Source organism: Salmo salar, chromosome ssa15, assembly GCF_905237065.1.
Source record: "Salmo salar chromosome ssa15, Ssal_v3.1, whole genome shotgun sequence".
NCBI classification, from domain to species: domain Eukaryota; kingdom Metazoa; phylum Chordata; class Actinopteri; order Salmoniformes; family Salmonidae; genus Salmo; species Salmo salar.
This window is the reverse complement of record NC_059456.1, coordinates 109490532-109518400: the sequence shown is the minus strand read 5'-3', so window position 1 is coordinate 109518400 and position 27869 is coordinate 109490532. Positions and strand designations below refer to the sequence as shown.

The 27869-nt window shown below is 43.8% G+C and overlaps 1 protein-coding gene across 1 annotated transcript in view; it reads right to left on the bottom strand.

Moving 5' to 3' along the window:
- flna (filamin A, alpha (actin binding protein 280)) overlaps positions 1–27869 on the bottom strand; it is a 227559-nt gene that overhangs the window by 74886 nt on the left and 124804 nt on the right. Inside the window, exons 14-22 of the mRNA XM_045696120.1 lie at positions 20420–20563; positions 19615–19738; positions 15579–15739; positions 12186–12276; positions 11763–12050; positions 5544–5656; positions 5209–5358; positions 4756–5074; positions 788–961 (exon numbers count right to left, since the gene is read on the bottom strand). Coding sequence (XP_045552076.1) covers positions 788–961; positions 4756–5074; positions 5209–5358; positions 5544–5656; positions 11763–12050; positions 12186–12276; positions 15579–15739; positions 19615–19738; positions 20420–20563 — 1564 coding nt within the window. The remainder of the gene's footprint in view (positions 1–787; positions 962–4755; positions 5075–5208; positions 5359–5543; positions 5657–11762; positions 12051–12185; positions 12277–15578; positions 15740–19614; positions 19739–20419; positions 20564–27869) is intronic.

Here is a 27869-nt window from a genome sequence, read left to right as displayed (position 1 = left end):
AGTGGACTAACTCACCCTCTTGGTAGGTAGTGTACTAGGTAGTGTACTAGGTAGTGGACTAGGTAGTGTACTAGTTAGTGTACTAGGTAGTGTACTAACTCACCCTCTTGGTAGGGAGTGTACTAGTTAGTGGACTAGGTAGTGGACTAACTCACCCTCTTGGTAGGTAGTGGACTAGGTAGTGTACTAGTTAGTGTACTAGGTAGTGGACTAACTCACCCTCTTGGTAGGGAGTGTACTAGTTAGTGGACTAGGTAGTGTACTAGTTAGTGTACTAGGTAGTGGACTAACTCACCCTCTTGGTAGGGAGTGTACTAGTTAGTGGACTAGGTAGTGGACTAGGTAGTGGACTAGGTAGTGGACTAACTCACCCTCTTGGTAGGTAGTGTACTAGGTAGTGTACTAGGTAGTGTACTAGGTAGTGTACTAGTTAGTGTACTAGGTAGTGTACTAGGTAGTGGACTAGGTAGTGTACTAGGTAGTGTACTAGGTAGTGGACTAGGTAGTGGACTAGGTAGTGGACTAACTCACCCTCTTGGTAGGGAGTGTACTAGGTAGTGTACTAGGTAGTGGACTAACTCACCCTCTTGGTAGGTAGTGTACTAGGTAGTGTACTAGTTAGTGTACTAGTTAGTGTACTAGGTAGTGGACTAACTCACCCTCTTGGTAGGTAGTGTACTAGGTAGTGTACTAGTTAGTGTACTAGGTAGTGGACTAACTCACCCTCTTGGTAGGGAGTGTACTAGTTAGTGGACTAGGTAGTGGACTAGGTAGTGGACTAACTCACCCTCTTGGTAGGGCGTGTACTCTACGCTGTATGTTCCATCACAGTGGTCGGTGATGACAGCTTCAGTAATGTCTCCGGACGGGTTCTGGATGACTGTCTTGATGTGCTTCCCTCCTATCTGGGTCAGGGGCCGAGCATCTACCGTGAAGTCTGTGGTTGCCTCACGGAACACGCCTAGAACACACAGCACATGCTTAGAACATGCCTAGAATACAGAACACATATTTAGAACACACCTAGAGCCCAGAACACACCTAGAGCCCAGAACACGCTTAGGGCCCAGAACACGCTAAGAAATACAAATATATGCCATTTAATTGGTCCACCAAACCCACAGTTCAGTACGTATTGCGATTTTGGGGTCGCAGTCCGTTCCGCTTTTGGTACTTTGGTATTTAAGAACGTCCAAAGTATTGGTATATGATCATGAGTCATATAAAACCATCAGGAAAACAACACTTTGGCTACTCAATGGAAACACACGCTTACAGTGAGGGGGAAAAAGTATTTGATCCCCTGCTGATTTGGTACGTTTGCCCACTGACAAAGAACTGATCAGTCTATAATTTTAATGGGAGGTTTATTTGAACAGTGAGAGACAGAATAACAACAAAAAAAATCCAGAAAAACACATGTCAAAAATGTTATAAATTGATTTGGATTTTAATGAGGGAAATAAGTATTTGACCCCCTCTGCAAAACATGACTTAGTACTTGGTGGAGCCGTGCCTCAGGGAGGGGGTACTGTCACATGTGCTCTCTCCCCGGCCTCTAGGTCACCTGGACTCCATCCCCTCCCTGATTACCTTCCCTTTATACGTCACTCCCTTTGGTTCCCCAGGTGTTTCTGTTCCAGTTTCATGTCTGTGAGTTGTTTGTGTTTCTTGTTTTGTATTTATTTGCGTTTATTTATTAAAACACTCCCCTGAATTTGCTTCCCGATTCTCAGAAAACTCGTTACAATAGCCCGATTATTTAAAAAAATTCCAGTTCAGATTTCCTCAAGAATCATACAATGCAGCATGAACATAGCTTATACAGTGACAAGAAAAAGTATGTGAACCCTTTGGAAATACCTGGATTTCTGCATTAATTGGTCATACAATTTGATCTGATCTTCATCTAAGTCACAACAATAGACAAACACAGTCTGCTTAAACTAATAACACACAAACAATTATATGTTTTTTTTTTAATGTCTTTATTGAACACACCGTGTAAACATTGACAGTGCAGGGTGGGAAAAGTATGTGAACCCTTGGATTTAATAACTGGTTGACCCTCCTTTGGCAGCAATAACCTCAACCAAACGTTTTCTGTAGTTGCAGATCAGACCTGCACAACGGTCAGCAGGAATTTTGGACCATTCCTCTTTACAAAACTGTTTCAGTTTAGCAATATTCTTGGGATGTCTGGTGTGAACTGCTCTCTTGAGGTCAGGCCATAGCATCTCAATCGGGTTGAGGTCAGGACTCTGACTGGGCCATTCCAGAAGGTGTATTTTCTTCTGTTGAAGCCATTCTGTTGTTGATTTACTTCTGTGTTTTGGGTCGTTGTCCTGTTGCATCACCCAACTTCTGTTGAGCTTCAATTGGAGGACAGATAGCCTTACGTTCTCCTGCAAAATGTCTTGATAAACTTGGGAATTCATTTTTCTGTCGGTGATAGCAAGTTGTCCAGGCCCTGAGGCAGCAAAGCAGCCACAAACCACGATGCTCCCTCCATCATACTTTACAGTTGGGATGAGGTTTTGATGTTGGTGTGCTGTGCCTTTTTCTCCACACATAGTGTTGTGTGTTCCTTTTCAAACAACTCAACTGTAGTTTCATCTGTCCACAGAATATTTCGCCAGTAGCGCTGTGGAACATCCAGGTGCTCTTTTGTAAACTTCAGACTTGCAGCAATGTTTTTTTTGGACAGCAATGTCTTCTTCCGTGGTGTCCTCCCATGAACACCCTTCCTGTTTAGTGTTTTACGTATCGTAGACTCGTCAACAGAGATGTTTGCATGTTCCAGAGACTTCTGTACGTTTTTAGCTGACACTCTAGGATTCTTCTTAACCTCATTTAGCATTCTGTGCTGTGCTCTTGCAGTCATCTTTGTATTTATAGACAATACTTTTGTAACCCTTTCCAGCTTTATGCATGTCAAGTATTCTTAATCTTAGGTCTTCTGAGATCTCTTTTGTTCAAGGCATGGTTCACATCAGGCAATGCTTCTTGTGAATAGCAAACTCACATTTTGTGAGTGTTTTTTATAGGGCAGGGCAGCTCTAACCAACATCTCCAATCTCGTCTCATTGATTGTACTCCAGGTTAGCTGACTCCTGATGTCAATTATACTCCGTCTCCGGCCTCTAGGTCATCAGGCTGCTGATTATCCCGCACACCTGCACCAACATCAAGCGCACCAGCACCTCATGATACTCCCCTGGACTCCATCACCTCCTTGACTACCTTCCCTCTATCTGTCACTCCCCTTGGTTCTTTCCTCAGGTGTTATCGACTCTGTTTCATGTCGGTGCGTTGTTTGTGTGTGTGGTGTTTATTTATGAATACACTCGCTCCCTGTACTTGCTTCCCAACTCTCAGCGCACTCGTTAAAGAACAACACCTCACCTAAGGGAAGCATCAGGGAGTGTTTCTGTTTTTTTTGTGTAAATCACGTTGGGTCCGGGAGTCGCTACAGGCTCTCATGCCACAGCCGGCTCGTTGGGCTTTCATGCATCTGCCAGATCACCAGGCTCCCCTGCCCCAGCCGGCTCGTTGGGCTTTCATGCATCTGCCAGATTTCCAGGCTCACCTGCTTCCACCGGCTCGACGGGTTCCCGCGCCCCAGCCGGCTCGACGGGCTCCCGCGCCCCAGCCGGCTCGACGGGCTCCCGCGCCCCAGCCTGCTCGACGGGTTCCCGCTCTTCAGCAGTGGTGACCGGTCTGCTCCTGATCCTCGGGTTCGTCCCGTTTGTCGGCTTCCTGCGGCTGGAGCCGCAAGTCGGGGAGGTCACGTATACTCCCTCTCCGGCTGCTGATTATCCCGCAGACCTGTCACCATCGTCTGGCGCAGCAGCGCCTCATGACCCTCCCCTGGACTCCATCACCTCCTTGACTACCTTCCCTCTATCTGTCACTCCCCTTGGTTCTTTCCTCAGGTGTTATCGACTCTGTTTCATGTCGGTGCGTTGTTTGTGTTTCTCCCTGTACTTGCATCCCGACTCTCAGCGCACTCGTTACACCTGACTCAAATTAGCTTTTGGAGAAGTCATTAGCCTAGGGGGTTCACATACTTTTTCCAACCTACATTGTGAATGTTTAAATAATGTATTCAATATAGATAAGAAAAACACAATAAAATACATTTTGATTTGTTTAACACTTTTTTGGTTACTACATGATTCCATATGTGTTATTTCATAGTTTTGATGTACTCACAATTATTATACAATGTAGAAAATAGTAAAGAAAAAACCTTGAATGAGTAGGTGTGTCCAAACTTTTGACTGGTGCTGTATATCTATATTTTATGTATTCATTCTAGTTAACAGTGCAGTCACACCTACCATTAAGCAGACAGTTTTATCCAAAGTAACTTACAGTCATGCTTGCATACATTTTACATATGGGTGGCCCCGGGAATCAAACCCACTACCCTGGCATTACAAGCACCATGCTCTACTAACTGACCCACTAATATCCAACCCACTACCCTGGCATTACAAGCACCATGCTCTACTAACTGACCTACTAATATCCAACCCACTACCCTGGCGTTACAAGCACCATGCTCTACTAACTGACCTACTAATATCCAACCCACTACCCTGGCATTACAAGCACCATGCTCTACTAACTGACCTACTAATATCCAACCCACTACCCTGGCGTTACAAGCACCACGCTCTACTAACTGATCTACTAAGGATCAGTTACTAGACCTGCAGGACAAGCCTAGTGGACAGAACACTCTCTGACCTTTGCCCTCTACTCCCGGGCCGAACACGCGGACTCCGCTGGTGTTGACGGCCGGCTCCACGGTCAGGCGGGCGGGGAAGATGGGTACATCCTGCCCACCGTAGCGGATGGTGAGGGTGTAGGAGCCGGGGTACAGGGGGATGTAGGTGATGGTGTAGGTTCCGTCTCCGTTATCCTGGATGTGGACCTCCGCCTCTGTCCCGCCGTCACTGATGATCTCTATGGTCAACTCAGCTGGACCCGCGTTGGTACAGTCCACCACAAACTCCCCGGTCTCTCCCACCTTAGCCCGCTCCAACCCTGGGCCAGAACACTTCACCTGACAGACATGGGGGAAACAGGACATACAGGGTTAAGGGTCAGGGGTTAAGGGTCAGGGGTTAAGGGTCAGGGGTTAAGGGTCGGGGGTTAAGGGTCAGGGGTTAAGGGTCAGGGGTTAGAGGTCGTGTTTACTTTGGTGGCGTCGGTGGGGGGGTAGGCGGTGGGGTTGAAGGGGGATCCTGGGATCGGAGCGCTGTCATAGGTCAGCTCCACCTGGTATGGTCCCGCCTCCCAAGGGATAAACTTCACTTGACTGGTCTCTGGTTTAAGACCTGCCTCCACCTGAATAATTTGAATATTAACATTCAAATGAATAACAAACTTCATCATTTTCTATTTGTAAAGCACCTTTCATCATTGGTTTTAGCACAACATTTTTAACAATGAACATATAACTGTAATTAAGTTTTTAAAAAGAGAGTTCAAATAAAATTAAAACAAAAAAAACGATCAATCTACATCCCTACCTTGCTGGTGACAGGTTTCCCAGAAGGCCCTGTAACATTGGCCCAGACTTTCCCCTGACCTCCTGCTCCTTCAGACTTCACAGTCACTTCCTGGTCCTTACCCACCGTCATCTCTACACAGATAGAGCAAGAGATAGAGAAATAGAGGAAGAGATATAGAAGAGATAAAAGAGGCGAGATATAGAAGAGAAGAGATATAGAAGAGAAGAGAAGATGAGATTTATAGAAGAGATGAGATATAGAAGAGAACAGATATAAAAGAGAAAAGAAGAGATATAGAAGAGAAGAGATATAGAAGAGAAGGGATATAAAAGAGAAGAGATATAGATATGGAAGAGATATAGTTATGGAAGAGATATAAAAGAGAAGTGAGAGATATGGACAAGAAGAGATATACAAGAGAAGAGAGGAGATATAACAGAGAAGAGACATAGAAGAGAGGGGATATAGAAGAGAAGAGATATAGATATGAAAGAGATATAGAAGAGAAGAGATATAGAAGAGAAGAGATATAGAAGAGATGAGATATAGAAGAGAAGAGATATAGAAGAGAAGAGATATAGAAGAGAAGAGACAGAAGAGAAGAGATATAGAAGAGAAGAGATATAGAAGATAAGAGACATAGAAGAGAAGACATATAACAAAGAAGAGCCATAGAAGAGAAGAGATAGATATATGGAAAAGTAGAGATATAGAAGAAAAGAGATATAGAACAGAGTATATATAGATATGGAAGAGAAGAGATATAGAAGAGAAGAGATAGAGGATAGAGAGAGAGATAGAAGAGAGAGAGATAGATATAGAAGAGAGAGAGAGATATAGAGGAGAAGAGAGAGAGATAGAAGAGAGAGAGAGATATAGAGAAGAGAGAGAGAGATATAGAAGAGAAGAGATATAGAAGAGAAGAGATATAGAGGATAAGAGAGAGAGAGAGAGATCGATATAGAAGAGAACAGATGTAGAAGAGATATAAGAGATGAGATATAGAAGAGAAGTGATATCAGCTGTGTAGTGCTAGGGCAAAAACAAAAAGCGCACCCAGGTGGGGGCCCAGGACCGAGTTTGAGAAACCCTGCATTAGACCACACAGGCCATATAAAGTACAAACCAGTGTGGCTGGTAACAGTTTGAGTAGTCTACTAAATAAAGTTTGACTATTTTTGCAGCCAATATTCGGTATTGGTAATGGTTAATTTAAGTTTTAATTAGGCATAAACTATTTGATTATCTAAAAAAGATATGAATGTGAAGGTATTTTTATGTAAATAATTAGATGCTAATGCTAATTAGAAGGCTCTTTTTTTGGAAAGTGATTTGAGTGACGCATGATGAAAATAAAAAGATATCGTTCTTAATTCATGACATGGTTTCTTTTTATCAAATGATAAATAGACTTGCAGGCAAATTAGTTCGTGAAGGGAAGGGGAATAGTAATTGTTGCCTAATTTTTATTTATTTATTTATTCCACCTTTATTTAACCAGGTAGGCAAGTTGAGAACAAGTTCTCATTTACAACTGCGACCTGGCCACGATAATGCAAAGCAGTGCGACAAAAACAACAGAGTTACACATAAACAAACGTACAGTCAATAACACAATAAAAAAAATTGATGTAGTGTGTGCAAATGTAGAAGATTAGGGAGGTAAAGCAATAAATAGGCCCTAGAGGTGAAATAATTACAATTTAGCATTAACACTGGAGTGATAGATGTGCAGATGATGATGTGCAAGTAGAGATACTGGGGTGCAAAAGAGCAAAAAGATAAATAACAATATGGGGATGAGGTAGTTGGGTGGGATATTTACAGATGGGCTGTGTACAAGTACTGTAACGTTCATCAAAAGGAGTCGATCAAGGTGCAGCGTGGGATATGTTAATCTTGTGATTTATTTACTCCGAACACGATAAAAAGTAATGAACAAAGGAAAATACGACCGTCACGTTCTGTAGACACACAAAGCAAAAAATACAAAAATAAGATCCCACAAACACAGGTGGAAAAAAGGCTGCCTAAGTATGGTTCCCAATCAGAGACAACGATAGACAGCTGCCTCTGGTTAGGAACCATACTCGGCCCAAAACAAAGAAATACAACACATAGAATGCCCACCCCACACCTTGACCTAACCACATAGAGAAACAAACCCTCTCTCTCAGGTCAGGGCGTGACAGGTACAGCGATCGGTAAGCTGCTCAGACAGCTGAAGCTTAAAGTTAGTGGGGGAGATATGAGTCTCCAGCTTGAGTGATTTTTGCAATTCGTTCCAGTCATTGGCAGCAGAGAACTGGAAGGAAAGGCGGCCAAAGGAGGTGTTGGCTTTGGGGATGACCAGTGAAATATACCTGCTGGAGCGCGTGCTACGGGTGGGTGTTGCTATGGTGACCAGTGAGCTGAGATAAGGCGGGGCTTTACCTAGCAAAGACTTATAGATGACCTGGAGACAGTGGGTTTGGCGACGAATATGAAGCGAGGGCCAGCCAACGAGAGCATACAGGTCGCAGTAGTGGGTAGTATATGGGGCTTTGGTGACAAAACGGATTGGGACTGTGATAGACTACATCCAGTTAGCTGAGTAGAGTGTTGGAGGCTATTTTGTATATGACATCGCCAAAGTCAAGGATCGGTAGGATAGTCAGTTTTACGAGGGTATGTTTGGCAGCATGAGTTAAGGATGAATGGCCTGTTAATAATAATACCTTATTATAACTTATTATAATAAATTGATGTTATATAGCGGGTAACGGATCGTCTCTGAACAATTCCGAAATATCTATACTATATATAGTATGTAATGATATGTTACCTGTAGTATACAGTTGAATTCGGAAGTTTAAATACACCTTAGCCAAACACATGTAAAATCAGTTTTTCACAATTCCTGACATTTAATCCTAGTAAAAATTCCGTGTCTTAGGTCAGTTAGGATCACCACTTTATTTTAAGAATGTGAAATGTCAGAATAATAGTAGAGAGAATGATTTATTTCAGCTTTTATTTCTTTCATCACATTCCCAGTGGGTCAGAAGTTTACATACGCTCAATTAGTATTTGGTAGCATTGCCTTTACATTGTTTAACTTGGGTCAAACGTTTCGGGTAGCCTTCCACAAGCTTCCCACAATAAGTTGGGTGAATTTTGGCCCATTCCTCCTGACAAAGCTGGTGTAACTGAGTCAGGTTTGTTGGCCTCCTTGTTCGCACACACTTTCTAATTTCTGCCCACAAATTTTCTATAGGATTGAGGTCAGGGCTTTGTGATGGCCACTCTAATACCTTGACTTTGTTGTCCTTAAGCCATTTTGCCACAACATTGGAAGTATGCTTGGGGTCATTGTCCATTTGGAAGACCCATCTGCGACCAAGCTATAACTTCCTGATTGATGTCTTGAGATGTTGCTTCAATAATTCACGATCATTTTCCTGCCTCATGATGCATCTATTTTCTGTAGTGCATCAGTCCCTCCTGCAGCAAAGCACCCCCACAACATGATGCTGCAACCCCCGTTCTTCACGGTTGGGATGGTGTTCTTCGGCTTGCAAGCTTCCCCCTTTTTCCTCCAAACATAACAATGGTCATTATGGCCAAACAGTTCTATTTTTGTTTCGTCATACCAGAGGACATTTCTCCAAAACTGTCCTCTGAACAGAACGAGTCTCCTTCCTGAGCGGTGTGACGGCTGCATGGTCCCATGGTGTTTATAATTGCGTACAATTGTTTGTATAGATGAATGTGGTACCTTCAGGCATTTGGAAATTGCTCCCAAGGATGAACCAGACTTGTGGAGGTCTACAATATTTTTTCTGAGGTCTTGGCTGATTTCTTTTGATTTTCCCATGATGTCAAGCAAAGAGGCACTGAGTTTGAAGGTAGGCCTTGAAATACATCCACAGGTGCACCTCCAGTTGACTCAAATGATGTCAATTAGCCTATCAGAAGCTTCTAAAGCCATGACATCATTCTCTGGAATTTTCCAAGTTGTTTAAAGGCACAGTCAACTTAGTGTATGTAAACATTTGACCCACTAGAATTTAAATAAGTTAAAACCTGTTGGGGCTAGGGGGCAGTATTTTCACAGCCGGATAAAAAAGGTACCCGATTTAAACTGGTTACTACTCTTGCCCAGAAACGAGAATATGCATATATTTGGATAGAATATACTTATTATATCATATACTTATACTTATATATACTTATATCATATACTTATTACATATGGATAGAAAACACTCTAAAGTTTCTAAAACTGTTTGAATGATGTCTGTGAGTATAACAGAACTCATATGGCAGGCAAAAACCTGAGAAGATTCCATGCAGGAAGTGGCCCGTCTGACAATTTGTAGTCCTTCTGTTGCATCTCTATCAAAATTACAGCATCTGTGCTGTTACGTGACACTTTCTAAGGCTTACATTGGCTCTCTAAAGTGTTCAGAAATCGGAATGACGTGTCTCCTGTCTCTGGGCAAAGTACAGCAGCAGAGTTTGTAAGTGGCCTGCCTGGGGACAGTGAGTCTGGAGATGCGCATTCACTAGACCTCACCATTTTTTTCTTTCACTCTTTGAATGAATACAACATTGTCCGGTTGGAATATTATCGCTATTTTATGAGAAAAATAGCATAAAAATTGATCTTAAACAGCGTTTGACATGCTTCTAAGTACGGTAATGGAATATTTTGATTTTTTTTGTCACGAAATGCACTCGCGCGTCACCCTTCAGATAGTGACCTGAACGCACAAACAAAACGGAGGAATTTGGATATAACTATGGATTATTTGGAACCAAAACAACATTTGTTGTTGAAGTAGAAGTCATGGGAGTGCATTCTGACGAAGAACAGCAAAGGTAATCCAATTTTTGTAATAGTAATTCTGACTTTAGGTTGCCCCAAACTTGGCGGGTGTCAAATTAGCTAGCCGTGATGGCTGAGCTATGTACTCAGAATATTGCAAAAATGTGCTTTCGCCGAAAATCTATTTTAAAATCGGACATAGCGATTGCATAAAGGAGTGCTGTATCTATAATTCTTAAAATAATTGTTATGTATTTTGTCAATGTTTATCATGAGTTATTTAGTAAATTCACCGGAAGTTTTCGGTGGGTATGCTAGTTCTGAACATCACATGCTAATGTAAAAAGCTGGTTTTTGATATAAATATGAACTTGATTGAACAAAACATACATGTATTGTATAACATAATGTCCTAGGAGTGTCATCTGATGAAGATCATCAATAGTTAGTGCTGCATTTAGCTGTGGTTTTGGTTTTTGTGACATATATGCTTGCTTTGAAAATGGCTGTGTGATTATTTTTGGCAGGGTACTCTCCTGACATAATCTAATGTTTTGCTTTCGCTGTAAAGCCTTTTTGAAATCGGACGTGGTTGGATTAACGAGAGTCTTATCTTTCAAATGGTGTAAAATAGTCATATGTTTGAGAAATTGAAGTTATAGCATTTTTGAGGTATTTGTATTTCGCGCCACGCGATTCCACTGGCTGTTGAATAGAGTGGGACGCTAACGTCCCACTGGCCCAGAGAGGTTAAATAATCTGTCTGTAAACAATTGTTGTAAAAATTACTTGTGTCATGCACAAAGTAGATGTCCTAACCGACTTGCCAAAACTATAGTTTGTTAACAAGAAATTTGTGGAGTGGTTGAAAAATTAATTTGAGTGACTCCAACCTAAGTGTATGTAAACTTCCGCCTTCAACTGTATATGCTATATCACTATCTATCTACACTACATACTACTTAATATACTATATCTCAATCTACACTGCATACTATTAATAATATATATACTATATCACTATCTAGCTACAGTACATACTATATCTCTGTCTATCTACACTACATTCTATAAATACTATATATATACACTATATATACGTCAACTACATACTATACATTCTAAATATACTATATCACTATCTATCTACACTACATACTTTATATACTATATCACTATCTATCTACATACTAAAAAAACTACATACACTGCATACTATATACAGTTGAAGTCGGAAGTTTACATTCACTTAGGTTGGAGTCATTAAAACAAATTTTTCAACCACTACACAAAGTGCACAATTGGCCCAGCGTCTTTCGTGTTTGGTCAGGGTAGGCTGTCATTGTAAATAAGAATTTGTTCTTAATTGACTTGCCTAGTTAATAAAAAATAAAAATATATATTTTTAGTTTTTATAGTGTACATACTATCACCCAGTCCAGCCACTTGTATCTTGCTGAGGTCAAGGCTTGGTGCCACGGGGATGGAGAAGGGGCTCTTGGGAATAGAATCTCCTCCGTAGGTGAGGGCCACTCCCAGAACCCCTTGCTGGACAGGGGTGTACTTGACCGTATGGGTGTTATCAGGGTTGTTGATGATCTCAAAGTCCTTGACCGTCTCTCCATTAGCCGGGCCGGAGAACACAGCGTCCAGCTTGGCTTTACCTGCAGCCTTGGTGTTTACTGTGAAGTGGGTCAGCTTGTTTAACTCCACACCTGGACGAGAGAAATGAGGGAGAAAGAGATGGGGAAGAGGAGGGGACAGAGGCCATGGAACAGGGAAGGGTTAATTATCTCTGGTGGATGAAATGGTGAGTGTGTACCGTGTGTGTGTGTGTGTGTGTTACTCACCACTATGGTTGAGTCCTGGTCCCTCGGCCTTGACCTTGCCGGCGTCATGTGACGGGTCAACTTTGATCCTGATGGGAGTCATGGGGATGGTCTGGAACACAGAGAGGCATACGACATTACTAACCGCACTAACGTTTTCAGAAATGAAGAAAATGGCGGAAAATATTCAGCCGAAGTCTGACGAAAAGCGGATACAAATTCATTGCTTTAACTAATTATGACAAATGTTAAGAAACTTTTGAGCAATGTAATAAAGTAATGACTTTTGAAATAAGTTTATGTTTAATGTTATGTTGGCTGACAATTTGTTAGCTACGCTATCCTTACGAACCGCATAGCATTACAGCAGTATGTACCGGTGTACCGGTGTGTTAGCTAACTTTAGTTACCTAACGAGTAACGTTAACGTTAGTTGGCTACTAATACATCGAACTTGCAGGCTATAGCTATATAAGGTAACTATAATATAACTAACTACCCAACGTTTATTGACTTGATTATTCACGTCATTCTTAGCTAAGTGGTATATTCATTGTGCATTCTCAACGGACATTGTTAATTCTGGCTATCTACTCCAATTTCGGAGCACTCTCATCTGAGTGTGCCAGAGCGCAGAATAACTGACACATTTTATAAAAACAGCCTAACCAGCTCTGCTATGATCAGAGTGTTCTCTCATTATGTGTCTGGAAGTAGCTAGCCAACGTTAGCCAGTTAGCTTGGGTGACTAACTGCTGTTGTTATTTCAGAACGCTCTGATCAACCCTCGGGCCAGAGCTCTGAACGCTCCGAGAGCGAATCAATCTGAATTTACAAATGGACAATTTGACAACTATCTGAGTTTACGAACACTCAGACTCTGGCATTTCAGATTCAATTTACAAACACACCCGTAGCATAAACCAACCTTTAGTCTTGACATTTTTGGTTGTTTAGTAAACGGCCTCACATGTGAATCCTTAAAGAGATGGGTGGGGCTAAAGCTTTAGAGGGTGTGAACGATGCTGAATGGGTGGAGACAAAGAAGAGCTCTCCTGTACCAAAACATTCAAGGGCCATTTTCTCAAAAGTTGATCAACTTTCAAAGGAGAATTACTTGCCCATTGTTACTCAACTGTAGTTTATGATACGCCATTTTCTAGCTCTGAGTCTCTACTTCTATCCAATGTAAAAAAACACAATTTCAAATTCGAAATGTCAAAATCTTGCCGGTCGCTCACATACACACACACACACAGTGTTGTAGTAGTCGAGTCCGCTTTTTCAAATGCCCCTACAGTATTATTTAACTAGCCATGCTGATGTGTAACACTAAGCTAACTACCTACTGTATTATTTAACTAGCCATGCTGATGTGTAGGGACTAAGCTAACTACCTACTGTATTATTTAACTAGCCATGCTGATGTGTAGGGACTAAGCTAACTACCTACTGTATTATTTAACTAGCCATGCTGATGTGTAGGGACTAAACTAACTACCTACTGTATTATTTAACTAGCCATGCTGATGTGTAGGGACTAAGCTAACTACCTGCTGTATTATTTAACTAGCCATGCTGATGTGTAACACTAAGCTAACTACCTACTGTATTATTTAACTAGCCATGCTGATGTGTAACACTAAGCTAACTACCTACTGTATTATTTAACTAGCCATGCTGATGTGTTACACTAAGCTAACTACCTACTGTATTATTTAACTAGCCATGCTGATGTGTAACACTAAGCTAACTACCTACTGTATTATTTAACTAGCCATGCAGATGTGTAGGGACTAAGCTAACTACCTACTGTATTATTTAACTAGACATGCTGATGTGTAACACTAAGCTAACTACCTACTGTATTATTTAACTAGCCATGCTGATGTGTTACACTAAGCTAACTACCTACTGTATTATTTAACTAGCCATGCTGATGTGTTACACTAAGCTAACTACCTACTGTATTATTTAACTAGCCATTCTGATGTGTAGGGACTAAGCTAACTACCTACTGTATTATTTAACTAGCCATTCTGATGTGTAGGGACTAAGCTAACTACCTACTGTATTATTTAACTAGCCATGCTGATGTGTAACACTAAGCTAACTACCTTCTGTATTATTTAACTAGCCATTCTGATGTGTAGGGACTAAGCTAACTACCTACTGTATTATTTAACTAGCCATGCTGATGTGTAGGGACTAAGCTAACTACCTACTGTATTATTTAACTAGCCATGCTGATGTGTAGGGACTAAGCTAACTACCTACTGTATTATTTAACTAGCCATGCTGATGTGTAGAGACTAAACTAACTACCTACTGTATTATTTAACTAGCCATGCTGATGTGTAGGGACTAAGCTAACTACCTGCTGTATTATTTAACTAGCCATGCTGATGTGTAACACTAAGCTAACTACCTACTGTATTATTTAACTAGCCATGCTGATGTGTAACACTAAGCTAACTACCTACTGTATTATTTAACTAGCCATGCTGATGTGTAGGGACTAAGCTAACTACCTACTGTATTATTTAACTAGCCATGCTGATGTGTAACACTAAGCTAACTACCTACTGTATTATTTAACTAGCCATGCTGATGTGTAGGGACTAAACTAACTACCTACTGTATTATTTAACTAGCCATGCTGATGTGTAACACTAAGCTAACTACCTACTGTATTATTTAACTAGCCATGCTGATGTGTAGGGACTAAGCTAACTACCTACTGTATTATTTAACTAGCCATGCTGATGTGTAGGGACTAAACTAACTATCTACTGTATTATTTAACTAGCCATGCTGATGTGTAGGGACTAAGCTAACTACCTACTGTATTATTTAACTAGCCATGCTGATGTGTAGGGACTAAACTAACTATCTACTGTATTATTTAACTAGCCATGCTGATGTGTAGGGACTAAACTAACTATCTACTGTATTATTTAACTAGCCATGCTGATGTGTAGGGACTAAGCTAACTACCTACTGTATTATTTAACTAGACATTCTGATGTGTAGGGACTAAGCTAACTACCTACTGTATTATTTAACTAGCCATTCTGATGTGTAGGGACTAAACTAACTATCTACTGTATTATTTAACTAGCCATGCTGATGTGTAGGGACTAAGCTAACTACCTACTGTATTATTTAACTAGCCATTCTGATGTGTAGGGACTAAACTAACTATCTACTGTATTATTTAACTAGCCATGCTGATTTTTAGGGACTTGGGACTCAACTTTGACTCAAGTATACCGATGCCAGACTTAGTAAAGGTAGGGACTTGGGACTTGAAACTGACTCGAGGTTTAGTGAACAGCATACATTCTATACAAACACCTTACACACCAACACCTTACACACCAACACACACACACACACACACACTCTACCCACCTGGTCAGCGAACAGCACCATGATGGTGTAGCTACCAGCGCCTGGCGGTGTGTATTTAACGGTAAACGTGTCGTCGTCGTTCCTGATGATGTCGAAGTCGATGTCTGCCTCCGCTGGTCCCACCACACCTGGAGAGCACTTTATACTTATACTGATGTCACCTGGGGGGCACACACACACACACACACACACACACACACACACACACACACACACACACACACACACACACACACACACACACACACACACACACACACACACACACAGTTAATACACTTGGCGAACATACCGGTGGAATTAAAATGTTTGCTTCCAGTGTCATAAACATAAACACATTTGTTTACATATTGTGCGTACTATGAACTGGGCCTTTGTAGGTCAGTTAGTAGAGCATGGTGCTTGTAATGCCAGGGTAGTGGGGTGGATATTAGTAGGTCAGTTAGTAGAGCATGGTGCTTGTAATGCCAGGGTAGTGGGGTGGATATTAGTAGGTCAGTTAGTAGAGCATGGTGCTTGTAATGCCAGGGTAGTGGGTTGGATATTAGTAGATCAGTTAGTAGAGCATGGTGCTTGTAATGCCAGGGTAGTGGGTTGGATATTTGTAGGTCAGTTAGTAGAGCATGGTGCTTGTAATTCCAGGGTAGTGGGTTGGATATTTGTAGGTCAGTTAGTAGAGCATGGTGCTTGTAATGCCAGGGTAGTGGGTTGGATATTAGTAGATCAGTTAGTAGAGCATGGTGCTTGTAATGCCAGGGTAGTGGGTTGGATATTAGTAGATCAGTTAGTAGAGCATGGTGCTTGTAATGCCAGGGTAGTGGGTTGGATATTTGTAGGTCAGTTAGTAGAGCATGGTGCTTGTAATTCCAGGGTAGTGGGTTGGATATTAGTAGGTCAGTTAGTAGAGCATGGTGCTTGTAATGCCAGGGTAGTGGGTTTGATTCCCGTGGCCACCCATACGTAAAATGTACGCAAGCATGACTGTAAGTCACTTAGGATAAAAGCGTATGCTAAATGGCATAATATTATGATGTATTATGGTTTCTTTTTCATTAGACACTTCTAAATCCATGAGGGAAAGTGAACGAGTGCACACTTTAAGGAGAAGGGAAGAGCATCAGAATAGGGCTGGTGTAGTGTACATTCCTACCTTGTCCTGCCTCACCACAGTCCACAGTGAAGGATAATGGTGTAGTGTAAAGGTCCTACCTTGTCCTGCCTCACCACAGTCCACAGTGAAGGGGCTGGTGTAGTGTAAAGGTCCTACCTTGTCCTGCCTCACCACAGTCCACAGTGAAGGATGTTGGTGTAGTGTAAAGGTCCTACCTTGTCCTGCCTCACCACAGTCCACAGTGAAGGATGTTGGTGTAGTGTAAAGGTCCTACCTTGTCCTGCCTCACCACAGTCCACAGTGAAGGATGTTGGTGTAGTGTAAAGGCATACCTTGTCCTGCCTCACCACAGTCCACAGTGAAGGATGTTGGTGTAGTGTAAAGTTCCTACCTTGTCCTGCCTCACCACAGTCCACAGTGAAGGATGTTGGTGTAGTGTAAAGTTCCTACCTTGTCCTGCCTCACCACAGTCCACAGTGAAGGATGTTGGTGTAGTGTAAAGACCCTACCTTGTCCTGCCTCACCACAGTCCACAGTGAAGGGGCTGGTGTAGTGTAAAGGTCCTACCTTGTCCTGCCTCACCACAGTCCACAGTGAAGGATGTTGGTGTAGTGTAAAGGTCCTACCTTGTCCTGCCTCACCACAGTCCACAGTGAAGGATGTTGGTGTAGTGTAAAGGTCCTACCTTGTCCTGCCTCACCACAGTCCACAGTGAAGGATGTTGGTGTAGTGTAAAGGTCCTACCTTGTCCTGCCTCACCACAGTCCACAGTGAAGGATGTTGGTGTAGTGTAAAGTTCCTACCTTGTCCTTCCTCACCACAGTCCACAGTGAAGGATGTTGGTGTAGTGTAAAGTCCCTACCTTGTCCTGCCTCACCACAGTCCACAGTGAAGGGGCTGGTGTAGTGTAAAGGTCCTACCTTGTCCTGCCTCACCACAGTCCACAGTGAAGAATGTTGGTGTAGTGTAAAGGTCCTACCTTGTCCTGCCTCACCACAGTCCACAGTGAAGGATGTTGGTGTAGTGTAAAGGTCCTACCTTGTCCTGCCTCACCACAGTCCACAGTGAAGGATGTTGGTGTAGTGTAAAGGTCCTACCTTGTCCTGCCTCACCACAGTCCACAGTGAAGGATGTTGGTGTAGTGTAAAGTTCCTACCTTGTCCTGCCTCACCACAGTCCACAGTGAAGGATGTTGGTGTAGTGTAAAGGTCCTACCTTGTCCTGCCTCACCACAGTCCACAGTGAAGGATGTTGGTGTAGTGTAAAGGTCCTACCTTGTCCTGCCTCACCACAGTCCACAGTGAAGGATGTTGGTGTAGTGTAAAGGTCCTACCTTGTCCTGCCTCACCACAGTCCACAGTGAAGGATGTTGGTGTAGTGTAAAGGTCCTACCTTGTCCTGCCTCACCACAGTCCACAGTGAAGGATGTTGGTGTAGTGTAAAGGTCCTACCTTGTCCTGCCTCACCACAGTCCACAGTGAAGGATGTTGGTGTAGTGTAAAGGTCCTACCTTGTCCTGCCTCACCACAGTCCACAGTGAAGGATGTTGGTGTAGTGTAAAGTTCCTACCTTGTCCTGCCTCACCACAGTCCACAGTGAAGGATGTTGGTGTAGTGTAAAGGTCCTACCTTGTCCTGCCTCACCACAGTCCACAGTGAAGGATGTTGGTGTAGTGTAAAGGTCCTACCTTGTCCTGCCTCACCACAGTCCACAGTGAAGGATGTTGGTGTAGTGTAAAGGTCCTACCTTGTCCTGCCTCACCACAGTCCACAGTGAAGGATGTTGGTGTAGTGTAAAGTTCCTACCTTGTCCTGCCTCACCACAGTCCACAGTGAAGGATGTTGGTGTAGTGTAAAGTTCCTACCTTGTCCTGCCTCACCACAGTCCACAGTGAAGGATGTTGGTGTAGTGTAAAGTTCCTACCTTGTCCTGCCTCACCACAGTCCACAGTGAAGGATGTTGGTGTAGTGTAAAGTCCCTACCTTGTCCTGCCTCACCACAGTCCACAGTGAAGGGGCTGGTGTAGTGTAAAGGTCCTACCTTGTCCTGCCTCACCACAGTCCACAGTGAAGGATGTTGGTGTAGTGTAAAGGTCCTACCTTGTCCTGCCTCACCACAGTCCACAGTGAAGGATGTTGGTGTAGTGTAAAGGTCCTACCTTGTCCTGCCTCACCACAGTCCACAGTGAAGGATGTTGGTGTAGTGTAAAGGTCCTACCTTGTCCTGCCTCACCACAGTCCACAGTGAAGGATGTTGGTGTAGTGTAAAGCTCCTACCTTGTCCTGCCTCACCACAGTCCACAGTGAAGGATGTTGGTGTAGTGTAAAGGTCCTACCTTGTCCTGCCTCACCACAGTCCACAGTGAAGGATGTTGGTGTAGTGTAAAGGTCCTACCTTGTCCCGCCTCACCACAGTCCACAGTGAAGGATGTTGGTGTAGTGTAAAGGTCCTACCTTGTCCTGCCTCACCACAGTCCACAGTGAAGGATGTTGGTGTAGTGTAAAGGTCCTACCTTGTCCTGCCTCACCACAGTCCACAGTGAAGGATGTTGGTGTAGTGTAAAGGTCCTACCTTGTCCTGCCTCACCACAGTCCACAGTGAAGGATGTTGGTGTAGTGTAAAGGTCCTACCTTGTCCTGCCTCACCACAGTCCACAGTGAAGGATGTTGGTGTAGTGTAAAGGTCCTACCTTGTCCTGCCTCACCACAGTCCACAGTGAAGGATGTTGGTGTAGTGTAAAGGTCCTACCTTGTCCTGCCTCACCACAGTCCACAGTGAAGGATGTTGGTGTAGTGTAAAGGTCCTACCTTGTCCTGCCTCACCACAGTCCACAGTGAAGGATGTTGGTGTAGTGTAAAGGTCCTACCTTGTCCTGCCTCACCACAGTCCACAGTGAAGGATGTTGGTGTAGTGTAAAGGTCCTACCTTGTCCTGCCTCACCACAGTCCACAGTGAAGGATGTTGGTTCAAAAGCCTTCAGCCCTGTTTCAGCCACACCAGGACCTGACACCTTCACCTTCTTAGGGTGGCAACCTGCCCCGATCATCATCTACACACACACACAATGAGAAAAATGTAGAAATGATTAGGGAGAGAGAGAGGAAAATAAGTTTGTATGTGTGGGGGTAAAGCTGAAGTCTCCATTTAACAGTTTGTATGTGTGTGGGTAAAGCTGAAGTATCCGTTTAACAGTTTGTATGTGTGGGGGTAAAGCTGAAGTCTCCATGTAACAGTTTGTATGTGTGTGGGTAAAGCTGAAGTCTCCGTTTAACAGTTTGTATGTGTGGGGGTAAAGCTGAAGTCCCCATTTAACAGTTTGTATGTGTGTGGGTAAAGCTGAAGTATCCGTTTAACAGTTTGTATGTGTGTGGGTAAAGCTGAAGTATCCGTTTAACAGTTTGTATGTGTGGGGGTAAAGCTGAAGTCTCCATTTAACAGTTTGTATGTGTGGGGGTAAAGCTGAAGTCTCCATTTAACAGTTTGTATGTGTGGGGGTAAAGCTGAAGTCTCCATTTAACAGTTTGTATGTGCGGGGGTAAAGCTGAAGTCTCCATTTAACAGTTTGTATGTGCGGGTAAAGCTGAAGTCTCCATTTAACAGTTTGTATGTGTGGGGGTAAAGCTGAAGTCTCCATTTAACAGTTTGTATGTGCGGGGGTAAAGCTGAAGTCCCCATTTAACAGTTTGTTAATGCTCCCATTTTTCCTAGTAACCTGTCAGTATTTGCTCACCCTGAAGGGACTGTCCGGTATGTTGACTCCGCCCCAGGACGCCATGACGGTGTGTTTGAGGGGTTTCTTGGGGGTGTAACTGCAGGTGTACGTTCCATTACCGTTATCCTTCACCTGGACATCTACTGGGGTACCCTCACCATCCTAGAGAGAGATAGATAGAGAGAGACCCTTAGTGTCCTCACCATCCTAGAGAGAGATAGAGAGAGAGACCCTTAGGGTACCCTCACCATCCTAGAGAGAGATAGAGAGAGAGACCCTTAGGGTACCCTCACCATCCTAGAGAGAGATAGAGAGAGAGACCCTTAATGTCCTCACCATCCTAGAGAGAGATAGAGAGAGAGACCCTTAGTGTACCCTCACCATCCTAGAGAGAGATAGAGAGAGAGACCCTTAGGGTACCCTCACCATCCTAGAGAGAGAAAGAGAGAGAGACCCTTAATGTCCTCACCATCCTAGAGAGAGATAGAGAGAGAGACCCTTAGTGTCCTCACCATCCTAGAGAGAGATAGAGAGAGAGACCCTTAGGGTACCCTCACCATCCTAGAGAGAGATAGAGAGAGAGACCCTTAGTGTCCTCACCATCCTAGAGAGAGATAGAGAGAGAGACCCTTAGGGTACCCTTACCATCCTAGAGAGAGATAGAGAGAGAGAGACCCTTAGTGTCCTCACCATCCTAGAGAGAGATAGAGAGAGAGACCCTTAGTGTCCTCACCATCCTAGAGAGAGATAGAGAGAGAGAGACCCTTAGTGTCCTCACCATCCTAGAGAGAGATAGAGAGAGAGACCCTTAGTGTCCTCACCATCCTAGAGAGAGATGGGGAGAGATAGACCCTTAGGGTCATCACCATCCTAGAGAGAGAGAACGAGAGAACGAGAGAACGAGAGAGAGATGGGGAGAGATAGACCTTTATACCCTGACCACACTGCTCGCACGCGTCAACGAGCGTCTGCGTTGCCAAGGGCTAAAATAGAAGTAATTCCTATTTCTGACGCAGATCGCACTGCAAGTCCTGCCTCCTCATTGGTTTATAGAAGCAGGTACCCACGTGCCATCTCCTCATTGGTTATACCCACATAGGTGATTGAAAGACGAACTGTTGCCGGTTGTCGTGGTAACACTATGAAAGTTTAGATGCCGATCGCCATATAAGTTAAACTGTGAAAAAGCCTGGAAGGAGGAGAGATGACTAGAAACGCTTCGCTTGACCGTTTTTATGTGTGGATTAATTGTCGGAGTAGAGGACCTTGTGCATTTCAGGTAAAATAACAACTCAATGTTTATATCACAGGACAAATTAGCTAGCAACAGCAAGCTAGCTAAATAGGACAAAATAGCTAGCAAGTGCAAGCCAGCTAGCTAAATGCTTTTCGACCTGTCCCCAAATTAATGTCATTGGTTCAGAGTTTGTTTTGATATTTTAACCTGCGTGTTGTGATCGCGTTTGGTGTAGGGGGACAAAATAAATGTATGCACGATGGCATATCCTAGCTTCGGGGCCTGAGTAACAGGCAGTTTACTTTGGGCACGCTTTTCAGCCGGACGTCAAAAGAATGCCCCCTAGCCTCCTGACATTTGTTTATTGGTCTGACAAGTGAAAATCTAAACTATTGTTACTAAGGCCTCTTGTACAGAAAGCACATGATGAAAATCACTTCTTCACTTCAATGGTGTGACATCATGGGGGGTGTGGGGGGGGGGGGGGAGAAAAGCAAGCATCAAACAGGAAGCTCACCCCGCGAAGCACGCTAAGATCACATAGCTTTTTCTCTGTTTGGACGTGAATGCTATGTAACTGTTATGAATACTGCACTGCACCACATGGTGATGTTATAGAACTGTCATGAATACTGCACTGCACCACATGGTGATGTTATAGAACTGTCATGAATACTGCACTGCACCACATGGTGATGCTATAGAACTGTCATGAATACTGCACTGCACCACATGGTGATGTTATTGAACTGTCATGAATACTGCACTGCACCACATGGTGACGTTACAGAACTGTCATGAATACTGCACTGCACCACATGGTGATGTTATAGAACTGTCATGAATACTGCACTGCACCACATGGTGATGTTATAGAACTGTCATGAATACTGCACTGCACCACATGGTGATGTTAATGTGCATACTCTGTGCTGTTGCATCAAATATATAAAAAATAATGTTAAAATGTTGTAATTCAGTATTTTTTTTAGTTGACAGCTAAAGTGGGACAGCATGGAGTAGCTATAGTAGGACAGCATGGAGTAGCTATAGTAGGACAGCATTGAGTAGCTATAGTAGGACAGGACAGCGTGGAGTAGCTATAGTAGGACAGCATGGAGTAGCTATAGTAGGACAGCATGGAGAAGCTATAGGAGGACAGCATGGAGTAGCTATAGTAGGACAGCATGGAGTAAATATAGTAGGACAGCATGGAGTAGCTATAGTAGGACAGCATGGAGTAGCTATAGTAGGACAGCATGGAGTAGCTATAGTAGGATAGCATGGAGTAGCTATAGTAGGACAGCATGGAGTAGCTATAGCAGAACAGCATGGAGTAGCTATAGCAGGACAGCATGGAGTAGCTATAGTAGGACAGGACAGCATGGAGTAGCTATAGTAGGATAGCATGGAGTAGCTATAGTAGGACAGCATGGATTAGCTATAGTAGGACAGGACAGCATGGAGTAGATATAGTAGCACAGCATGGAGTAGCTATAGTAGGACAGTGTGGAGTAGCTATAGTAGGACAGCATGGAGTAACTATAGTAGGACAGCATGGAGTAGCTATAATAGAACAGCATGGAGTAGCTATAGTAGGACAGCATGGAGTAGCTATAGTAGGACAGCATGGAGTAGCTATAGTAGGACAGCATTGAGTAGCTATAGTAGGACAGGACAGCGTGGAGTAGCTATAGTAGGACAGCATGGAGTAGCTATAGTAGGACAGCATGGAGAAGCTATAGGAGGACAGCATGGAGTAGCTATAGTAGGACAGCATGGAGTAGCTATAGTAGGACAGCATGGAGTAGCTATATCAGGACAGGACAGCATGGAGTAGCTATAGTAGGACAGCATGGAATAGCTATAGTAGGACAGCATGGAGTAGCTATAGTAGGACAGGACAGCATGGAGTAGCTATAGTAGGACAGCATGGAGTAGCTATAGTAGGACAGCATGGAGTAGCTATAGTAGGACAGCATGGAGTAGCTATAGTAGGATAGCATGGAGTAGCTATAGTAGGACAGCATGGAGTAGCTATAGCAGAACAGCATGGAGTAGTTATAGTAGGACAGCATGGAGTAGCTATAGTAGGACAGCATGGAGCAGCTATAGCAGGACAGGACAGCATGGAGTAGATATAGTAGGAGAGCATGGAGTAGCTATAGTAGGAGAGCATGGAGTAGCTATAGTAGGACAGCATGGAGTAGCTATAGTAGGACAGCATGGAGTAGCTATAGTAGGACAGCATGGAGTAGCTATAGTAGGACAGGACAGCATGGAGTACCTATAGGAGGACAGCATGGAGTAGCTATAGTAGGACAGGACAGCATGGAGTAGCTATAGTACGACAGCATGGAGTAGCTATAATAGAACAGCATGGAGTAGCTATAGTAGGACAGCATGGAGTAGCTATAGTAGGACAGCATGGAGTAGCTATATCAGGACAGGACAGCATGGAGTAGCTATAGTAGGACAGGACAGCATGGAGTAGCTATAGTAGGACAGCATGGAGTAGCTATAGTAGGACAGCATGGAGTAGCTATAGTAGGACAGCATGGAGTAGCTATAGTAGGACAGCATGGAGTAGCTATAGTAGGACAGCATGGAGTAGCTATAGTAGGATAGCATGGAGTAGCTATAGTAGGACAGCATGGAGTAGCTATAGCAGGACAGCATGGAGTAGCTGTAGTAGGACAGCATGGAGTAGCTATAGTAGGACAGCATGGAGTAGCTATAGTAGGACAGCATGGAGTAGCTATAGTAGGACAGCATGGAGTAGCTATAGTAGGATAGCATGGAGTAGCTATAGTAGGACAGCATGGAGTAGCTATAGCAGGACAGCATGGAGTAGCTGTAGTAGGACAGCATGGAGTAGCTATAGCAGGACAGCATGGAGTAGCTGTAGTAGGACAGCATGGAGTAGCTATAGTAGGACAGCATGGAGTAGCTATAGTAGGACAGCATGGAGTAGCTATAGCAGGACAGCATGGAGTAGCTATAGTAGGACAGGACAGCATGGAGTAGCTATAGGAGGACAGCATGGAGTAGCTATAGTAGGACAGCATGGAGAAGCTATAGTAGGACAGCATGGAGTAGCTCTAGTCGGACAGCATGCAGTAGCTATAGTAGGACAGGACAGCATGGAGTAGCTATAGTAGAACAGCATGGAGTAGCTATAGTAGGACAGCATGGAGTAGCTATAGTAGGACAGGACAGCATGGAGTAGCTATAATAGGACAGCATGGAGTAGCTATAGCAGGACAGCATGGAGTAGCTATAGTAGGACATTGTGGAGTAGCTATAGTAGGACAGCATGGAGTAGCTATAGTAGGACAGCATGGAGTAGCTATAGTAGGACAGCATGGAGTAGCTATAGTAGGACAGCATGGAGTAGCTATAGTAGGACAGCATGGAGTAGCTATAGTAGGACAGCATGGAGTAGCTATAGTAGGACAGCATGGAGTAGCTATAGTAGGACAGCATGGAGTAGCTATGGTAGGACAGCATGGAGTAGCTATAGTAGGACAGCATGGAGTAGCTATAGTAGGACAGCATGGAGTAGCTATAGCAGGACAGCATGGAGTAGCTATAGTAGGATAGCATGGAGTAGCTATAGTAGGACAGGACAGCATGGAGTAGCTATAGTAGGAGAGCATGGAGTAGCTATAGTAGGACAGCATGGAGTAGCTATAGTAGGACAGCATGGAGTAGCTATAGTAGGACAGCATGGAGTAGCTATAGTAGGACAGGACAGCATGGAGTAGCTATAGTAGGACAGCATGGAGTAGCTATAGTAGGACAGCATGGAGTAGCTATAGCAGGACAGCATGGAGTAGCTATAGTAGGAGAGCATGGAGTAGCTATAGTAGGACAGCATGGAGTAGCTATAGTAGGACAGCATGGAGTAGCTATAGTAGGACAGGACAGCATGGAGTAGCTATAGTAGGACAGCATGGAGTAGCTATAGTAGGACAGGACAGCATGGAGTAGCTATAGTAGGACAGCATGGAGTAGCTATTGTAGGACAGCATGGAGTAGCTATAGTAGGACAGCATGGAGTAGCTATAGTAGGACAGCATGGAGTAGCTATAGTAGGACAGCATGGAGTAGCTATAGTAGGAGAGCATGGAGTAGCTATAGTAGGACAGCATGGAGTAGCTATAGTAGGACAGCATGGAGTAGCTATAGCAGGACAGCATGGAGTAGCTATAGTAGGAGAGCATGGAGTAGCTATAGTAGGACAGCATGGAGTAGCTATAGTAGGACAGCATGGAGTAGCTATAGTAGGACAGGACCGCATGGAGTAGCTATAGGAGGACAGCATGGAGTAGCTATAGTAGGACAGGACAGCATGGAGTAGCTATAGTAGGACAGCATGGAGTAGCTATAGTAGGACAGCATGGAGTAGCTATAGTAGGACAGCATGGAGTAGCTATAGTAGGACAGGACAGCATGGAGTAGCTATAGTAGGACAGCATGGAGTAGCTATAGTAGGACAGCATGGAGTAGCTATAGTAGGACAGCATGGAGTAGCTATAGTAGGACAGGACAGCATGGAGTAGCTATAGCAGGACAGCATGGAGTAGCTATAGTAGGACAGCATGGAGTAGCTATAGTAGGACAGCATGGAGTAACTATAGTAGGACAGTGTGGAGTAGCTATAGTAGGACAGCATGGAGTAGCTATAGTAGGACAGCATGGAGTAGCTATAGTAGGACAGCATGGAGTAGCTATAGTAGGACAGGACAGCATGGAGTAGATATAGTAGTACAGCATGGAGTAGCTATAGTAGGACAGCATGGAGTAGCTATAGTAGGACAGGACAGCATGGAGTAGCTATAGTAGGACAGGACAGCATGGAGTAGCTATAGTCGGACAGCATGGAGTAGCTATAGTAGGACAGCATGGAGTAGCTATAGCAGGACAGCATGGAGTAGCTATAGTAGGACAGCATGGAGTAGCTATAGTAGGACAGCATGGAGTAGCTATAGTAGGACAGCATGGAGTAGCTATAGTAGGACAGCATGGAGTAGCTATAGTAGGACAGCATGGAGTAGCTATAGTAGGACAGCATGGAGTAGCTATAGTAGGACAGCATGGAGTAGCTATAGTAGGACAGCATGTTGTAGCTATAGCAGGACAGCATGGAGTAGCTATAGTAGGACAGGACAGCATGGAGTAGCTATAGTAGGACAGCGTGGAGTAGCTATAGTAGGACAGAGTGGAGTAGCTACAGTAGGACAGCATGGAGCAGCTATAGTAGGACAGGACAGCATGAAGTAGCTATAGTAGGACAGCATGGAGTAGCTATAGTAGGACAGCATGTTGTAGCTATAGTAGGACAGCATGGAGTAGCTATAGTAGGACAGGACAGCATGGAGTAGCTATAGTAGGACAGCATGGAGTAGCTATAGCAGGACAGCATGGAGTAGCTATAGTAGGACAGCATGGAGTAGCTATAGTAGGACAGGACAGCATGGAGTAGCTATAGTAGAACAGCATGGAGTAGCTATAGTAGGACAGCATGGAGTAGCTATAGTAGGACAGGACAGCATGGAGTAGCTATAGTAGGACAGCATGGAGTAGCTATAGCAGGACAGCATGGAGTAGCTATAGTAGGACAGCATGGAGTAGCTATAGTAGGACAGCATGGAGTAGCTATAGTAGGACAGCATGGAGTAGCTATGGTAGGACAGCATGGAGTAGCTATAGTAGGACAGCATGGAGTAGCTATAGTAGGAGAGCATGGAGTAGCTATAGTAGGACAGCATGGAGTAGCTATAGTAGGACAGCATGGAGTAGCTATAGTAGGACAGCATGGAGTAGCTATAGTAGGACAGGACAGCATGGAGTAGCTATAGTAGGACAGCATGGAGTAGCTATAGTAGGACAGCATGGAGTAGCTATAGTAGGACAGCATGGAGTAGCTATAGTAGGACAGCATGGAGTAGCTATAGGAGGACAGCATGGAGTAGCTATAGTAGGACAGCATGGAGTAGCTATAGTAGGACAGCATGGAGTAGCTATAGTAGGACAGCATGGAGTAGCTATAGTAGGACAGCATGGAGTAGCTATAGTAGGACAGCATGGAGTAGCTATAGTAGGACAGCATGGAGTAGCTATAGTAGGACAGCATGGAGTAGCTATAGTAGGACAGCATGTTGTAGCTATAGCAGGACAGCATGGAGTAGCTATAGTAGGACAGGACAGCATGGAGTAGCTATAGTA